Source organism: Dromaius novaehollandiae, chromosome 1 (genome assembly GCF_036370855.1).
Source record: "Dromaius novaehollandiae isolate bDroNov1 chromosome 1, bDroNov1.hap1, whole genome shotgun sequence".
NCBI classification, from domain to species: Eukaryota; Metazoa; Chordata; class Aves; order Casuariiformes; family Dromaiidae; genus Dromaius; species Dromaius novaehollandiae.
In genome coordinates, this window is record NC_088098.1 from 24301872 (window position 1) to 24321342 (window position 19471).

Below are 19471 nucleotides of genomic sequence, written 5' to 3' on the forward strand. Positions count from 1 at the left end.
GAGTAATTGAAATGGTTAATGCTTACAGTCATATTTAACAAAACTGCTTTACAGTATCCTCTGAACAGAATTTACAGAAAAATTCCACTTACAGAATACAATAAAACTTAAAGAGATCAGAAACACTGATATTCGATCACGCTGGGCACTGCAGAGATGTACTTTCTGCTCTCAAAAAGTGCCTTCTAATGTAAAGGTAAATAGGTGAGTGCAATCACCAGGAGGTCTGGAGAAGGAGGATACAGTTAACAGCAACATGTAATCTATCTATATTTGTAAAGAACTGTATTATCTTAATATAAATTTCAGAAACATAAGCTGAAACAGCTAGTCTAAGTGAGAAGCTTTGATTTTTATTTTCCAACAAAAAGCCAGGTTTCCTACTTCAGTAAATCAAGCTTGCTAATTACAGAATACTAGCTTTGGTTAAGTATATAGTATTCTTTTACATATGAGTGAGGGTATAATATTTGTTTCCAACCTACCTGATACTCATTTTCTGCAGCCTCTACAATTTTTATAAATTCCTTTGCTGTCTGGGCTTCATTCTAGAAAAAGAAAGCATTTGAATTAGGCCTGATGTACAGCACGATTCTATGAAGACCAACTGACTTGCGTTTTTTTCCCTATAACTATGAAGGATGTCAGTTAGACTCCATGAGAACACTTGACCATTTAAGGGCTAAAACCAGTTGAACCAAACATACTTCCAAAATACACATGCCACGTACTTCAGTGTTACACCTGAATTACTCTTCAGTGTTGTGCTGGTTCAGAGTACAAACTAAAATTATGAGGAAGCAAATCTACTAAGTACAAAGCAGTATTGTTTTATTTACATGCAACAAGCTGACAGATTTACTGATGGTGGCAAATGATATTTATATCATTTATATGATATAATATTATTAATGTTATAATATTGTAATTATATATATATAAATTTCAAAACAGTGCAACTGCAAAAAGCATAAAGATTACCACAGAGCTTTTTAAAACAGCTTGATTAAAAATACTATGGTTGGTTTGCCTAAAAGACATATGAACAGAACAGTGTTTGGAATTATCACACCACACATGTAAATCTCTAAAAACATGCAAAGTATAGATGCTAACATTATCGATGTCGAATCTTCACTACAAATTCAGGAAAACTTCAAGCACATCAGTTAACCAAAGAGTATGCAGCATATAAACAACCCCCCCCCCCCCCCCCCCCAAATTTGCTCAAGTGAAAAGGTTTTGCATCAGGCAACTGAGTTGAGGCAGAAAACCTCAACTTTATATACCTGGTTTTCTAAAAATATCTACAAGTATGCCTTGGAGAAAAAAAAAAAAAAAAAAAAAAAGGTGCAATGCACCCCAATTTCAAAATCTAATCATGACTGATAAACAAGGTCTTGTCTTGAGGCCTCATCCTTAAGTTTTCAAGTGTGTGTGGGGTTTTTTTTTTGTTTTAAAAAAAAATATCCAGAGACCCACTCAGTCAATCTGCAGACAAGTTAGCTTGAAAGAGGTGTCAAGAAACAAGTGAGGTGCCATGAATTCCCAAACTTTTGACTGGGTGTTGGGGACATTCCTAAAAGCGTGTTTCTCCAGAACCTGCTGCAAGTTAAGACCGTTCTGGTCCCACATGGTCCCTTGCGCCTACAAGATCAGTTTTTTGAGCTTAATCACCACCAATGATGGAACGCTAGTGCTAAGGCAAGAAATGAGACTGGATTAAATGACTGGGGAAAGACTACGGCAGCTTCGACTTAAATTGATTTAAAGTTTCTGTCAAACTGCACCTAGCAGCTGTGAGAGTGCCTCTGGAGACCAGGAGAAGGTGCAGACCAAGTGGAAGTGAGTTTTGGAATGAAAGGGTTTGACCTTTCAGAAAACTGAGGCACTAATTTCAAATGCTCTGCTAATGAAAGCAGGAATGCCGGGGTAAGAGTTCCCCTTTGGTTTAAGAGAGAAATCATGGATAAGAAAATAATCTTCACCACAAGTACTCATAGCTGTATCAACAAGAGAACTCTTCAGTTGTTTTTGTCAGTTATGTGCCCACTGCTGACAGAAAACTGCCACACAAAAAAAGACGAGTTTTGGGGGCTCCTTTTAATCTACCATTCCTTTGTGTGATATAAGAGCCTGTACTGCCTTTGCCTTCTAAGAAGCTTAAGTCCAAGGCTAAAAATTGGTAACCAGTAACATACTTGCTTTTGTTCCATCACGAGATAGGTACAAACTTAAGTAAAAGATGTTTTCCTACTCATCGTTCTTCTGCCACTTGACTAAATTGCAGAACAGGACTAAGTTACTTCTAAAACAAAATGAAGCAAAAGCTACCGAAAGGAGAACTTCTCACATAATTTTCCCTGAAGCAACTGTTAGTTGAATGAAAGACTAAACAGATCCCTCTGCTTAGGGGTCCGAAGCAATTTTATGCCTACAGCTCCAGAAGCGTTATTACTCGGCACCACATTCCCCCCATTCCTTATGCTGCTACTGCAACTGAAAAGCCAACAAGCCTTGCTTTATATTAATGAACAATGTTCTTTATTGAGGAACTGGGCTTTTGAGCAAAATTGGTCATTACTAGTCATGATCATGAAAATACTTTTATAATTCGCTTTTTAAATTTCCTTTTGCCAGTTTAACCTCACTGGCTTAAGTTTTATTACAGTAATATTTCCTATTGGAAATATTGTGTATAAATACGATCTCCAGTAAGCAAAAGGAGTATTACTTAAAAAGGAATAATTAGCTGTTGATGTTGCAATATTAGATAATCTTTAAGGATGCATCTGTTACTATTTCCAAACAAATTTTATTTCTACTATCTACTCCTCATAACTGTAATATCCCTTTTGGAAAGAAACTGGGGGGGGAAAAAGAAAGCCTTAAATCCAAAGTGTGTTATGCTTCTCAAGCTGAAGCATCTCTGAAAGGGCTCTTTGTATTGATGAAGGCAAGAGGCTGACAGCACCAGCTACAGATAGAGAGGAAAGGAAGGGAGAATACTCACTATTGCTTCTCAACTGGCAGCATTTGTTTACTATTTTTAGCGCACTGACCTTCTCCCAGAGGGGTGCTAAAGGCCATCTCCTAGAAACTGTACTACTTAAATGGGTAGTTATAACTCAAACTATCTTCATATTCAAAATTTAATTCTATAGGTCACTTTGCAGACTGAAGTATAAATACAACAGAAGTGCAGAAAGCAAGCTAACTAAAACTTTACAATCAAAGTTAATTTAGCTTATACGAGCCACATGCAAGCCTACATTAAATTAATTTTCAAGTGCTTTAGACATCTTTTCCCTTCACTAACTACATGCTGGGTAAAAGTAGTAAATACTATATATAAAATAATATATATATAAAATATAATATTATACATAAATTAAAACATTCATTTCCATCCATGAAGAGCAAACTTGCCCCAAAATTCCTAAGTTTTTTTTAAGCCTTGCTCTTTCAAAATTAAAAAGTAATTTCAACATATACAGTAAGGTCTCTAAAGTTCACTTACAGACACTGTTAGAGAATCCTGTATGTCTTTATGGCTCACTAGCTGAACATTACCATCTTCATAATAGTGAACCTATACAAAATTGGACAAACAAAAAACATGTTAAGTTTTACAAAATAACAACATATAGGAAAATGAAAAATAATATTTAAATATAAATGTAATATTTAAATATTTTTGAAGGGGGATATAGTGAAGACGCTACTGCGGTTACATTTCCATATTGATGTGCTTTAAGTAGTATCTCAAGGAAGTTCAGTTTGTGATTACCATATAGTAGCAGATGTGCTACTTATGTGGCATAACTAAATTTATCTTTACTGTCTCAATAATTTTTAACAAGAGAATAGCTCTGGAAAGGCCTCAGAATGCTGTGAAATTCTGTTTTCTGCCTCACCCAAACTGTTTGCTAGGGACAGTGCAGCATTAGGCTTCCATTTCTGGATCTGCCTGTTTTCATATTTCCTTCTATTAGATATGGCACACATCAAAAGCCAGTATTTGTGCAGAAGAGCTCCTTTGCCTAGATAAAATTTGCCAACGTTGGATATAAAAGCAGAACAAAATTCAGAAACTCTTGAAATGTTATGCAAACTGCACAGCTTCCTTACTCATTTTGCAGGAGGAGAAGACTGGTAAAATTCCACCCAAGCTAGTTTTAGTACTTTTAAAGTCAGTTGGGAAGGAGTGAATGATTTGAAAACATTGATATTTGTCAATCTAAGTACTGGAAAGACAACTCCCCCCCCATCAAGCATATACAAGAGTTTATATATAATCATTCACAATAACTGATACAGAAGAGTTACACAACTTATTGACATTTAAATGGATGTCTTTAAATGAGGAAATTTAATTTAAATTGATGTCTTTAACACGTTCAAGATAAAAGAATGTTTTACACTTTTGACAAAGTCAACACACCAGTCTACATGTCTTACTCTACTGAGTAAAACAACACTTTAATTTGGTCAATAGTATGCAATACTATCATTTCATACACATTGTTATTAGGAAAAGTGCAAGAAACCCTCAATTTTATGCACAACACAATAAAGAAACATGGCACACTGAATAAGACAGCTGTAGCTAACAGAAAGACTTCCTACACCCGGCTTCATAGTTTTGCTATTGCCAAATACTTATTTTTCAAATGGCATCATTCTAACCATAAAACTGGCTTCTTTTTAAGTCATCAGACATTACTGGGTAAAACTCCTGCCCTTTTCAAACCAGTTCTGAGGTAAGAATGGCTTACTTCGTACAAAATTTTGAGACCTCCCAAGGAAACAGTAGGACTCAGTGAAGTATAATCCCCCTCCAACTCCATCAGAATCCACTGTAGAGAGCCCAAGCCTGCTTTGGGCTCTAAAGCCAACACCAGCACAAATATCTCATCTGTCTCACTGAGTCACATTCTTAGTGAACATTCTCAGGCCTAAAAGTTTAACAGGGATGAAAAGTCAAATCTAGTTCTGAGATGTGCTGTTCCTTATAAGAAAATGTGACAAGTAACTGTTCTGTACATTGTTGCTCACACTGATGTTCTTCTGTAATGCTAGGTCTGGGTTCAGAAGACTACAAGAAGAATGATGGCTGTGAACCTCTTGGGAAAGGCTAACTAAGGAGGGATGACAATAAAATTATCCAACAGATAAAATTTCTAGCTGGTACACCTATCAGTTGTTTTCCATGCACGGTTTGAGCATGTCAAGCATCACAGGGACCTAACTTTTAGCAGAAGACTCTGCTGTTGCACAGTTTTTCCCTATATATAATGCAAGGCAATATTTTGCAAGGCAAATTAAACACTGGGAGAGATGAAGACAGTTGAGAATCTCCTATATTACAGTTTATGAACAGATTAGGAAAAATGGAAGAGATTGTGCAAATGTCCTCAAGAGGACTGAGGACAGCAGGTGATACTGGAATTTTCCTCAATAAAATATTCAGAAAAGGTCTTATTAGAAACAGGGCAATGGCTTTACTGTTACCAAAAAGATTCTCCATGCAGCAGCCCTTAAAAAGCATTGTTTTGGGAAAAGTTGATTCTGCCTTTTGTTGGAACTATGGGGAAGGCAAGTTAATGATATCAAACTACTCTGAAATTTCACTAACACAGTAGTGAGTTCATTTTCCAGATGATTTTGCTCTTTAAAAATAATTAAACCATATCTTTTTATTTTGGGGGGGGGGGGGGGAGAGGGAGGAGAAGAGAGAAACATTTCTATATACATTGCAGAAGCGGCACACAATTTCTAAAACTATCAAGCTGAGTTCAGTATTTCTTGGCCACACAAGGACTTCAGATACCAGATAAAACCAAAATCAAACTTTTCATCACTGCCCAAAACACAGACTTTTTAATGAACATAAATGACATCCTGCTTAACTCTGTGAGATAGTCATAAGGGACAAAAATCAGGTAGTGCCCAAACTGAGATGCAGATTAAAATTTGACCAAATCCCCTACTCAGCCTACTTTCTAGGCTACTGGGCTAAGGTTTCCCAGAATGAGGTAGACATCTGCCTTCTTGTTCTGAAAATTTCCTAGACATTTGATCAAAAGCGCATGCTGCAGAGAAAGTGCCTGCATCATTGCAAGCTGGATTTAGATGACAGTTTACTTAGACTCTCTGAAAATCTTTCAAGAAGCCTGAAAATTGCTCAGTATGCTGCTAAGACCACCTCGATCTGACAACATAATAGGGACTGTTCATATTTTGAATATCATTCCAGTGGCTACAAATTTGCCCCACAATGGGAAACCAGACTCAGGCCCCCAGCTTATGTTGATCTGAACACTGTTACCACATCCCAGAAGAACATCCTAAGTCTCAGGCTATGGCTTAAAGAACAGTCCACGATATCTTCCTTTTGAAATTGAGTCACTGAGCAGGAAGTAAAACCCATGAGGCCACAAAAAGAGCAGGTAAAATGACTTGACTCTGTGCCTGGTAGGTAACACACACTTCTGAAAGAATACAATGCTGAAAGCCAGACTGATCCCAAGACTGTTTTAATAAACTCATGCAAAACGTGTACACATTCCAGGGAACTGATCCAGGAAGTCTAGTCCTGCTGCCTCCCACATGACAGTCAGGCTTTCTTTGGTCTCAAGATTTTTGCATTCCTGCTTGGACAGTATCTCCTTTCTGAATGCCCCAAAACGGATAGCCAGGGCAAGTTCTGAATGAAGGAGATTTGGGTTCAAACATTTCAGACAATGGAATAACTGAAACCAAAGGTTCCCACCTTTCTAAACAGTAGGATGGACAGCATGCCAAAGACTGTCAGTATCACTTAAAAAGAAAAAAGCAATAGCCCTACCTCAGAAAACACCTATCCTCAAGAGAAGTTTGTGCAACTGGGAATCCCATTTCTTATTGGCTCCCTGTACAGGAAACTTAGAGGGCCTAGCCAAGGTCTTCAGAATCATTATGTTAAACACTTATTTTAAAAGGATTAGGTCCACACACAATTAAGTGGCTAAACACACTGAATGGGCATCTCCACTTTGCTTTTTTTGGGACCCCAAATTCTCTTAAAATATTTAACACATTGGCCTGAGACACCCTTGATAATAACTGGAGACCTTACTGATCAGGATAAAATTTGGAATAAGTATACCTGAATTTTCAAGATGCCAGCCACTTGAGTGGTTGAAGGGGTGACTGTAAACTTCCATTCTGACCTCCAGCGGCCATTCCTTTAAAAGAGAAAATCAGATGCAAATAAGGCAAAGAAAACCATTTTGTATAAAGTGTTGAACTTTAAGGACTTGTTTTCACACTATGGTTTCAGAACCCCAACCCCCCCCCACACACACACAACTGAAATAGACAAAGGAAAACAGAGAATGAAATACCCAATACAGCCACACGTACACAGAATCTTTCAAACTGTAATAAACATTCAGCCCCATAGCCAGTTGAGAAGAGAACAGTTTTGTGGAATATTTATCCTTCCTTTTGGATGAGGACCAAGGAAATTTCTAAGTAAAGACCTTTTAACAGTAGGACCTAGCTTCTAAAAATATCCAAGGACTCCAATGTTTTTTTTCTTCTTTAATTAGGCATATATATTCAATATTTTGTTTCTAGGGCCTGGATGTCTTGCTGAGTCAGTCAAAAAATCACACTTAAATAAAAAACATCAGGCTGCAAAAGTTTTATGAAAAAAGCATTAAAATAGCAAGACTTTCTGCAATACTGAACTGTTAATAGGGCTTTCAGCTCTTCAGGCGTTTATGTTTCAGAATGGCAACTGTTTCCTTCCAACAGAAGCAAATTCAATATTCTTGCCAAATTGCTTAAGGGAAGTTTCAAACATCTGTATCACAGTATGGAGGGACTGTAGTTTCATCTGACTTCCTTCTTGCAGACTAGACATTTTTGATTTAGTTAAATTACTGGGTTAAGTGGTTACATTAGAGCTATATTAAGATGACACTGTGGCTGTGTCTCAATTTCTTCTTTATTTGCACTTAAAGGAAGGAAAGTTTTGACATACTCTAAGGTCTAGCTCTACTAGAATGTTAGATGTAGATTCAAGTGCAACCAACACAATGAGAGACAAGGACTTTAACATTACCAGATACTAATGGATCTACTTTGACATTTTATATAAATACATATACACACACACAAATATATATGCTCAGGTTCACTAGGATCCTTCTGTATGAAATGCTCTAAGTTAAACAGAATACATAATTGCTTTATTTACCGCTGCTGAATTTTTCTTGGGCATGTAATGTTTTTTCATCATCCAACAAACTTGCTTTCATGGTAGCTTGCCAGCCTTCCAAGTGCCTACAAAGCTAGGACACCTTGAGAATACAGGCTGTGAATTGGGCTGGCACAGTACTGAATCATTAAGGAGCCTCATCAATTTTGAATCCATTTCCCCCAGCCCCAAATCTGATATGCATTTACTAATGCATATCTTGCTAAGAATGAGAACTAGAGTTCTGACTAGCTTCTCGTAAAACTTTTAGAAATATGGTCAATATTTACCCATAGATGTCTGACCATAACTTTTTTAAAGAGTGCTCTCAAGAAATTCAGATTTTCATCTATCAAAGTTTGTTGCGTGAACTGTGCAAATTCAATCAAAAGTATATGGAATAGTTTACAGGCAAAGCATTTCACTGACACAGATGCATACTGGAACAAATATCTATATGTAACATTCACTTTCTGCATCAGAAACCAGAGTTTTACACTTTCATTTGTGACCCACAGGATCACTAAAGATAATATCAAGCTGATGCAGCGTAGCAAATAAAACAGAAATAAAATCTAAAATATTTCTTCAGATAACTTCATGTATTAGCTCTCTTCAAGAGACACAGCCTTAAATATGACAGCATTAGAATTGGGTCATCTTAACTCTGGCCAGTTTCCCAAAAGGAACCATCCAAAGTTCACTCCAGATCGTGGAGAACATCTTTCAGACAAGTGTAGAAGATCAAGTTTGTAAAGCTTCAGTTCATTAGAGATGGCTTATTTCTACCTAGCACAATATTTTAATTTACTGTAGAACTTTGAATAAATTATAATCTTTAGGCTATTTTTTCTCTCTAAAACATGCAAACTAGAACAAGTTGTTTTCACTCTGTCATTCACAGTGGAACTTTGCCAAGCATAAACCACTGCATTAGGGAACACAGGACCATGTATCAGTGCCAGCGTGATAAACTGGAAGAGCCACATAGGGAATTCACTTCATAGTACCTGCAATTTTATTTGGAAGTACTTTAGGCCCTGCTCCTACTTGGATATAAGCTTTGAAATATAAGTTCTAGCCATTGCGCTTTGGAAGTCATAATTAGGATGTTTCTCTCTTCTGACTGGACACCTTTATAAGATGCTTCATAGGAGGATTAAAACAAACAAGCAAACAAACAAATCCCCCCCAAAACCTATTCACTTCTCTTTTTCCCCCTCCAACTGTTTCTTACTGGACAGAAACAGATTTTTATTTGACCATTTTGCACTTTCTTCAGCATTTTGCTTAAGTGATTGATATACTCTTTTCCTTTAGGTTGAAGCTAATGAATCTTCTCTTTTTGAAAGCTCCTATGGATATTATATTTCCAGCAAGAAAAAAGGATTGGAAAGTTAACAGTTATTCCCTGCAACTTGTTCTCTCAGACACTTCACGGTATACAATTATTTCAGGAAAATAGTTGAGACGCACAAAAAGGTAGTGGCGGAAGAAGAAACAAAACTAGCTACTAGCTAGCAAGAGCTCTCCTCATAAGCATTTAGAAGATGCGTTTACTCTGCTTTTTCCTTCCTCTTTCCCAGTTCCTCACTTTCCCTTTCCACTCCTTCCACATTGAAGTACTTATGTGAAAACACTTTAACTGACTTAAAATATAGCAGTAGAGAAGTGAGCAAAGAAATCACTTTTGCACCCTAAAAAGAGCCAAGGCCAAAGAGATTAAAAGGCAACTAGAAAAAGCCATGAATATTGAGAATACCAAGGTGAAATTCTGCAGCAGACTTCACATCTGCACTGGTTATCCAAATTAATCCAGAGTACTCTCAAAACTATGCAAGAGAATGTTTCCACAACCAGCTTGAAAAATAAACAGGGCAACCACCTCCAAATTTCTCCTCATCTGTGCTGATTCACTGCTCTGGCCACAAAGACACAGTCATTTCACAGATACAGACACCTGCACATACAGCATCACAAAACAGTACAGCTAAAGATTACAAAATATACTTCTTTTTTTTTTCTTGTCATGGTACATAGTAAAACCAGCATAAAGCTTTAAGAATAATATTGACTGGCTTGAACAATATTCAATGAAGAGCTGTAAGAAAGATTCACTGGAAAGTAAAGTTGGAAAATTTTGTGGAAGTGTCCCTAAGTTCTGCAGAACAGAATTTGTGTAATCTGTTTTTTTACTTCCTACAAAGAAAGAGCTCTCTACATAGTTTTGGAGGAAAATATTTAAAGTCATATGCAAAATGTGTACTTCCTCCTCTGAACTAAGAATTATGAGTGTAATGGCAATAGTATAGTTACTCAGTTTGCTGTATTTGCATCAACATAGCAACTTACCAAAAATTTTTTGCTTGGAACTGATGGCTCTCTATGCATGCAATAATGGTCTGCTGTCCATCAATTGTTTTACCATATACCTTAGTTAGAAATGAAAAAAGAGAGCAGAGTATAAGTTTTGGTATGTCTTGTTCAAACTGCTTAGAGATATCTAGCCCTATTATGGTTCCAATATGCAATAAAGAGCAAAATTTAATTTTTTAACCACTATGATTCTTACATAACAATCAGTATATTAAACTGGAAAGTGTACATTACAAAGCAGAAAAATTTAAGATTTGAAAATCTCAAACACCACAGTCTTGGTCAAATTATATTAATAATCTGAATTCGTTTTGTACTGTGAACTCACATTTTTCTGCAACTAGGAAATTTAAGTATATAGCAATGACTGCTATGCAATATCTATTACCAGATGTGTTTCAAATACTAGCTATTCTGCACCTAACTGGTGATATATACCTTTACAGACTAGTGGAAAGATGATAAAAAGGTGTTTTTGGTCCTTTGTTCTGCTTTGCCCTCCAAAACCAAGTAATACTAAAAATGAACTCAACTGAATGTACAACCTGTTTTCCTTTACAGAAGCTCTGGCACACATCTGACTGCACAGGACTCCAATTCAGCTTGCTAACTCAGCAGATAAATATTCACTTCTTTACTAGCTTAGTTTTCTGTCAGGTTAATGTAAAGAACAGGACAGCTATCACTAGATCGGTTTGCTGAACTTTAAGTAGTCATAGGGCTCCTAAAAGCACATGAGGTGCTATTTTGGTCCATAGTCAGAGGTTTTATTTTAAGCTGCCATCAGAACCCACCAATCTTGGTGGTAAGAATAAGACGCTTTTCTCTCTACTACATTTCCTATTTATTGAACAGTTTGCTTTACTGACAGTTTTGTCCGTAAAGCAAACTGAGGCAGGTATTTGTATCTTCAGAATTTCTAAAGTAATCAGACATGGGGCCAGAGTTGATGGGATCAATCTTCAGTAGTCTACAGAAGGCCTTAATGCTTTAAGAAATTTACCTCTCTTAATTGAAGAATTTTTGTTTAAGTCTTTACCGTGACTGAACTAAAATATAATAATTTGTAGAAACCACCTACTGGCAATAGCTAAAATACTAAACTTCTAAAGCTTTCTCTCATTTCCCTGTATGAACTCTTGACTGGACTAATTCTTTAGAGCAGAAACTGACTATCTTCCCAATTTAGTACAAGTTAGAATTCTATTTTAAATTTGTATCTGTAGAAACTACATCCATAGGAAGTTCTTGTTGCAAAATTGCTTACATTTTATGACTCAATGACACAGCAACATCCTCTCTTATCCACATGGGAGAATGTAAAATCAAGTGAAATTATGTAATATTTTCATCTGCTTGGTACTAGGAATTAAGTTGTAGGTGTTCACGACAATCAAATTAAGATCACACAAATTAGATTTTAAAATGGCAAGTTCCTCAGGTCAAGAACCTAGTCTTCACCAATGATATTTAAAATATCCTCAGCAGCAATACTGGCATTGCTCTTAAGAACAGATCTGATGAATAAGTCTAAAACTACATCAACAAGCTAAGTAACTTTGCTATTACAAGAAGACAGAGATTTCAAAATACTACAGTCTTGCAATATGCTTGGAAAGAACATAAGTGTTCTGGTAGCCACTGAAAAGCAAATTTTAACTTCCCCTGAAAGAACAGAAAAGCACAAGAAAGGGTGATAATACTACGGAGAGTCATATTTGGGAATATATTTCTCTTTTAGTCTATGCTATGCTAATAATACAGTGGTTGTATGTTTTAGTACTTACCGTGCAGACACCATTTGGATAGTGTTCTTTAACATAGGCTTTCATTGCTGTCTCAACTGAATTTCTCCAGGACTCTATGGCATTTTCAACTTCATGGGGCCTAGGATCAGTAGCCTCCTTTCTCAAGTGATCAAATTTAAAGGAAATCTTGTTCTTGGGATCCAAAAATTTTCCATTTCCCAAATCACCATGTTCTGTTATCAAAACCTGTATTACAAAATTTTAGTTAGCAATACTTCGCATTGAATAACAAAGAAAAAATACCCTGCCAAATATAATTGTATTGTTCGACTGAAATTACTCATAACTAATCAAAGACTCATACTTTAAACAAAGTCTGCACACAGAAACAGAGGAGGAGGAGGCTGACATGTCACGGCAAAATCCTGAATCCTACCCTCTTTCTGCGAAAAAATTTTTATATATAAATTCATGTCTTTCAGGACTAAAGATAGAGTAAACAGCATCTATAGTTCTGTATCAGGTCCAACCAATTTCAGGACAACACTGTAGAATGAAATTTAAAGCGACTTAGCTGCTCTAAATGATTAACTTACAAAATTGGTACTATTAGAGGGCCATAATCTCTATACTTTAGCAGGGAGATGTGTACCCTCCCATTTTCTTGCCAAGATATATGTTCAAGTATCAGAATATCTTTAATAACTTAATGAATATTGCAAGTATTTAATTGTATTCATACCTGTTCATCGTAACCGTCAATTTTTACTGGAGTAAACTGGTCCAGGTTGTACTGTGCAAATGCACTACAAGAGGAAAAACAACAACCAAAAAACATGCATCAAGCATCATCTTTTTCCTTAACTGCTGTGAAAATTATTTGGCAGTGATGTGCCAAAAAGTAATGTCAGTGTTTCATTATCCAGCAAGCCACCCAGTCTTGGAACCACCTTGGTTCATTCAGTGCTCATATTACGATTCCAACCATTACACAAAGATTCATGTTCAAAAGTAACCTGATATAAACAGACACTGAAGCTTTACAGTAACCCACAGAAAGTGGAGGAACAGATAAAATCTGAATTCCACAGGGATCCACCTTACTAAGCCAGACATCTCCATTCTTACAGATTTTTTTTTTTTTTAAACCAAATACAGTAGGCTTAATGTTTTGGTGTAAAAAGTAGGGTCTATGGAAGCAGCATCTTTATAGACGCCAATGTCCAGGGCCTATAACATCTTCCAGGAAACAGAAAAACAAATCAAAAAAGACGGAGAACATTTCCAAAATCCAGGCCTCCCATTTCCAAGACAGTTGCCGTAATCACCAGGTTACTATAAATTCTTGGCAAAGGGGAAGTAATCTTGATTAAAAGACTGACAATGCACGTAATAGGATTTTACTTGCCAATCACACATCTTTTTAAGCAAATCACTTCCTGGCAGTGAAAGTCGCAGTGAAAGACATTTTTCTTTTATGCAACTGAGTACTTACTGGGCTGCTCCTTCCCTGAGAAGATTGTCATTATTAAGCAGCAACCGAACATCTGGAAGGAGGTGTTTACAGCATAAAAGTAGGGTTAGCTCAGAAAAATAATTCAGTCACATTAACAACCAACCACCTTCCCCCTCCCGCAACCAGCCCACACCGGTACACGTTTACTAGGTAGGAAACCTGTACTATGTATGAACTATAAGTCATACTTCATAATTATGACTTAATGAGAAGAAGAGTACAGAAATGGATTCCTTAAAATGCAATCTGGTAAGCAGATATAAGCCAAACCCTAGAGGTTTTGTGACAGCTCTAGGATTCCAAACTAGTTTGAAGAGAAGTTTTAAATGAAAAGAGCACAAGATTCAGATAAGATCACTTTTAAGATGTAAACTACTCAAAAAGTATCTGATATTGACTGTAATGGTTTCTGTATTTTGACAATTCTAACACTGCAGTATGCGTTACACTTAATTCTCTTATCTTACTATTTTTGTTCTTGTTTCCTTATGACACTTACTAGTCAGAGCACAATAAGAAACGTGCAACCATAAAATAAAGTCAAGACTATCCTCAAAATGACTTCGTATTTACTAGGCAGTAAATTGTTATTTACATACTTTATTTACTAGGCAGTATGTAAATAACTACCACCTTACAATTTAATACAACTACATGTAAGAAATAAAAGCCGCAGGAGAGGAAAAAAAAAGCATATACACCTACAAATCTGAATTTAAAATGCTCAACTTTCAAAGATCAGACTTAAAGGACTGATAAGTCTGGCGATGACATTTTTAGCTCTTCTGAAGATTTCCAAGTCACAGAAGTTAAACACATGTATCAATATATCTGGGATATATTCGAAGTGTTTTTCTATATTCAAAAACCTCACAAATTTAAAGAGTAAATTTAAAGCTTGTTCTCTCTCTCTCTCTCTCTTTTTTTTAAAGAAACTGCTTTAAATCCGAATTAAATGCTTTTAATATATAGAACACTCCAACAAGTAGGTTTCAATCAGACCTTTATGATCAAATGTTTTATTAGCTGCAACGACCTGCCCTATAACCCATTACTGTTTGATGTATAAGTGAGCTTTAGGACATAATTTTAACAGTGCTGCTATAAGAAACTGTATTAACTTTCATAGAGCTGGGTTAATGAGCTGTTCACCAATGGTTCATTTCACAAATGCATTACAAGTTAAGCTTAAATAATAATCAGCTGGTCACAGTTTAATTGAAGAACAGAGTACTTCTAAACATATTAGATTTTTAAAAATTTTCAAGCTCTCTCCCACCTCCCACCCGCTACAATGAATATAGTAAGCTTATTTCATCAAGAGATCAGCAGAACCAGAGCTATTTGTAGCCTAGAGCTACAGAACATATGCCCTCTTACCCTATGTATCTTGGTGTAAGACAAACATGACAAACTTTGCAGAAAAAGAAGCTCTTAAATAAAGTTCAGAAAAAAGTACTGAGAGAAGTTAATTTCAAGTTTCATTACAACTTATCTATACACTAGTACAATGTAGTATGGCCAAAATCTTCCCCCGAATATGAGGATCTAAGGCTTAAAATGTTTGCAGAGAATTAATATTCAAATAAAATGTTCACTGCCACTTTAAGCAATAGTCCTATGTATATCCAAGGTAAAATATTTATAATGATATTCCCTTTAAAAAAATAAAATTTATTTTCAGTTAATTTAATTTTACTTGGAAAATATAATTGTCTATCAAAGGCTGGAAAAAAAAGTACATGCATCTCCTAAATCAAAACCCTAATAACTTAACTCATGACCGATTAAAAACAGAAAAAAGCTCATCCTCACGTTACTAAGAAAAGCAGTATTTTCCCACTTTTGCAGTCACGAGACAGCTCGGAATTTAAATGCAAAGATCATTATGCCAAGCTACAAAACCAGAATTGCATAGTTCTTAAAGCAAATGAATTGCTAAAAATAAGCTACATGAAATGCAGTAAAGTAAGAAAGCAACATTTTCAACACAATTTTGGGTATATATATCTTAAACACATAGACAGAGCAGAGAGATACTCACCGTTGAATACCTCATTGAATTCCCCAGGAGGAGCATGAATTATGAATTTTGCTGCTATACGCACCTTAAATACAAAAATAATTATGTAGTTGTATATACTTGCATTTATTCCTATTCAAACCAATCATGCTTTATATAGCTTTAATGTCCAGACAAGGCATCATACAAATCCTATTTTTTCATGTATTTGTTCACATTATTTAACTATTTTGTTTTAGAAACACAGAGCACGAAGTTCTACGTTTTCAAACAAGATAGAGGATATTGTATGCGGTAGAAGCAGAAAGAGGAACCGAGTCACTCTTATGTTTTGTATGACTGGCAAAGAGAAAAAGATTCATGTGACAATTAGGACTGATAACATGTTCACAATATATTTAAACTTTCAGCCCATGGATGCCTGGGAATCCACAAACTGATTCTGAGAGAGCCAAAAACCATGACCAAGAAATGTCCAAACTTCAAAGCTTCTCTTGGATTTTACAACACATTCTATGGCTCCAAACTTTCTAAAAGGTCTGTAGTTGCACAGTAACCCATAGATTAAAGAAGGCTGAAAATACTTGTGGAGACACTAAAGCATGTAATTTCACCAGCATCTACTAAGGCCTCCTAGTAGCATGGTATAAGCAGATAAAGGTCTGAAAACCCAAGAGTTAATTTGTTTAATGCACGTCCTTAAGCAACTGCCTTCAGCCATAACTTCATGAACGTATGACACAGCATAAGCCAGGACTGCCATTAAAAGTAGCTGCACCTGCCCTGGCTTTCTCCCTCTTTGTGCTTGCACAAACACTTACACAGCTGCACAGTGAGCCAAATTAGAAAGGTTATTTTTCTCTTATCAGATCAGTTCCCCAAACTGGTTCACTGCACAGCCACATATGCCTGCAAAAGGAACTCAAAGCCACTTTTTTGATGCAAAGCAGCCCTAAAACATTTCCACTATTACCTTACTTGTGGAATGTCACTCAGCAGACTTAATTTCATTCATTCTTCTTTTCCTCTTAACAGTATAAGAGCTCTAAGTATTAAAAAAGACACTGTTTTCCTAACTTTAACTCAAACTAACAGAATTTACTAGTCTTCACACTTTACAGTTATCTAAGTTGAGGAGAAATTCAAGGCTCTCTAGCATCCTTGATATTATGCAGCTATTCAAATACAGGGAAATACAGTTCCAGTAGTACCACATTTCTAACTCCTTCAGTTATGTTTCCACAGAATAAAGAGCTGGGAGGTTCAATTTATGCACTGGAAGGTCCAAGTTTCAGGCAACTGTCTCCAAGAAAGAAGGCTCAAGCTTAGACTGTCTCAAGAGAGCACTTAGCTGCCCTATTAGCAGAATTCAAAGCTCAGTGAAATCCCAGATGACTAGCCAAGCAGCCTCCTGCTCACTAAGTCAGCATAAGGCCACTCAGAGCTGCCTAATGGAAACAGAAGAGCTGTCAAGTTCTAACTTTCTTTCTAGATTAAATGCTACATTTTGGACTGCAGACAGACTTTATCTCCTACTCAAAGACCTAAACCAGAACTCCTCTTCACGTGTAAACACAAAATTGCATTATACAGAGATAAATGCCACACGGCTTATTCTTTTCTTAAAATGGAGACAGAGAAGGTAAAAGTATCTTCTTTTTTTATGGCAATTTATTGGAGCACTAGCCCAGATAAACAGAAGGCATGATCTGGACTGTCTCCTTGATCCAAAGAAATTTAAACTCATCTCTGTTAGCCAGAGAATTACCCCAAACAGCAGTCTATGCACTTTTCCCAAGTGGGGACATACTCCATGCCTCTCCTGCTGAAGCTGGGGTACTCTGTACAGAAAGTAGCTCCATGTTCAGCAATCCAAAGGGCAAAGCATAGCTAAGCTACTATTAGGGCACTCATGTAGGAAAAGCCTCATGTAGGTAGAGCGAGGCTCCAGGCTCTCTTGCCAGGACATTTTAATCAAATAGCAGCTAAAGGAGTCTGGGCTCAGACTGGAATCCAGGCCTTCACACTCATGAGCAGATACTTAGGAGGGCTTTCAGATGACCACTGGAGTGGCTCAGGTCCATCCTCAAAATTAAGATGAGGGAATAAAGTCTCTAGGTTCTGACTGGACTTCAGAATGCAGACTACGCTGCTCACCCCAGCCTTGTCAGGGTTAGCTTGCGGTGCGCAGAGAAGCGAGACCTACAGACACATTCTGAGTTTTGAAATAAGAGGTCTAGCAGTTTTGAGCTAGGCAGCAGCTAAGTAGAGGCCTTTGGAAATTAAGCAGAATTTGGATACCCAAACTGCACTTTAAATGACAGTGTATTTTAAACTGCTAAGATTTATAAGGTGAGATATGAAGCCTGTGCTATAACCTGAACAATACTTCATTTTCAACTGTTCTGGTGCTGCAAAACTCATTTTCTTCTTTTTCAGGTATCACTAAGAACTATTTTCACTCTTACTGCTCAGATTAGCTATAGTATGAGTAATACCCATTCAGAAGAATTCAATAGCAATAGATGTTTCCTCAGGATGGATTGACTGAAATACTGCTTTTAATGAATGTTTTACCAGTAAATTAAATTCCTCAATAAGATTTTTTTCAGAATAATTCATCTTTGATACTGATTTTAAAAGGATAGATATGCACAGTCACATAAATCTTCAATGAAGATCTCAGATAAGTGTAAAGTATATTCATGCTTGCAAAAGCAAGTAAAATAACACGCATTCACAACTTAAAAGACTTGGCTAAGATGCTTTTTGCATTTTGCTAACCTGCCTTTGTGAAACCTGTTTAAAATTAACCCATTTTTCTTCAGCAATTAAATCAAATTATCTGAAAAACCGTATTTCCCCAAATCATACATACAAGAAGCCCATACATAAAAATTTAATCCAGGATCCTCAATGAAGAAATGTGAACTGAAAACCCCTTATGACTTCTTTATTGCCACTGAGTTTTTGCAGAACTATCTCAGAATGAACAGTGTAAAGAACGGTCTAAAGGAGGTTCCTCTGTTTTCCAAAACTAGACTTCTGCTGAAGTATAAAAGCATATGCCTTCATGGGCCTCAACGAGCTGAACATCTCCCCCTGTTGGCAGCAATAAGCCATCGGCTCAGTTGTCATTTTTGCTGAAAAACGTTTAAAGAAAGCACTTTGATCAGGTGCATTATAATGAAACCAACACTGGTTATTTAATATATTGAGTGGGACTTTTAAAAGTTGATTAGAACAATTGATTCGAACAAGTCAAAGAGAAACAAGATAGCACTTTAAAAGTCCAAAAGACAAAACCTTTTCATTCAAGAGAACTGCACGTTCTCTACATAGTACAAAAACTTGGTGAGTGTCAGTAAAAAAAAAGTAGGTTACCTCTGAGTATTCCTTTCAAAAACAACTCAAACACCAAGACTGAGAAAATATCATGAGTTTCTGAACTTACTACCCTACTTCCCCCCCCCATAAACTTTAGATGGTGTTTTAAGTTTAAAGATGTTTTATTACTATAGTTTCTGAAATTAGATTCACAGCCACTGTTTTGAGTTAAA

The 19471-nt window shown here is 36.4% G+C and overlaps 1 protein-coding gene across 3 annotated transcripts in view; it reads right to left on the reverse strand.

Moving 5' to 3' along the window:
- CAPZA2 (capping actin protein of muscle Z-line subunit alpha 2) overlaps nt 1-19471 on the reverse strand; it is a 33387-nt gene that overhangs the window by 1559 nt on the left and 12357 nt on the right. For 2 of the 3 annotated variants that reach the window (XM_026097350.2, XM_064507375.1), the window contains exons 2-9: nt 15933-15996; nt 13868-13919; nt 13115-13178; nt 12412-12618; nt 10601-10680; nt 7151-7229; nt 3521-3592; nt 486-548 (exon numbers count right to left, since the gene is read on the reverse strand). In XM_026097350.2, the coding sequence (XP_025953135.2) occupies nt 486-548; nt 3521-3592; nt 7151-7229; nt 10601-10680; nt 12412-12618; nt 13115-13178; nt 13868-13919; nt 15933-15996 (681 nt within the window). Of the gene's footprint in view, nt 1-93; nt 227-485; nt 549-3520; nt 3593-7150; nt 7230-10600; nt 10681-12411; nt 12619-13114; nt 13179-13867; nt 13920-15932; nt 15997-19471 lie in introns of those variants that run through there. The other variant, XM_026097349.2, reaches the window with a different exon arrangement.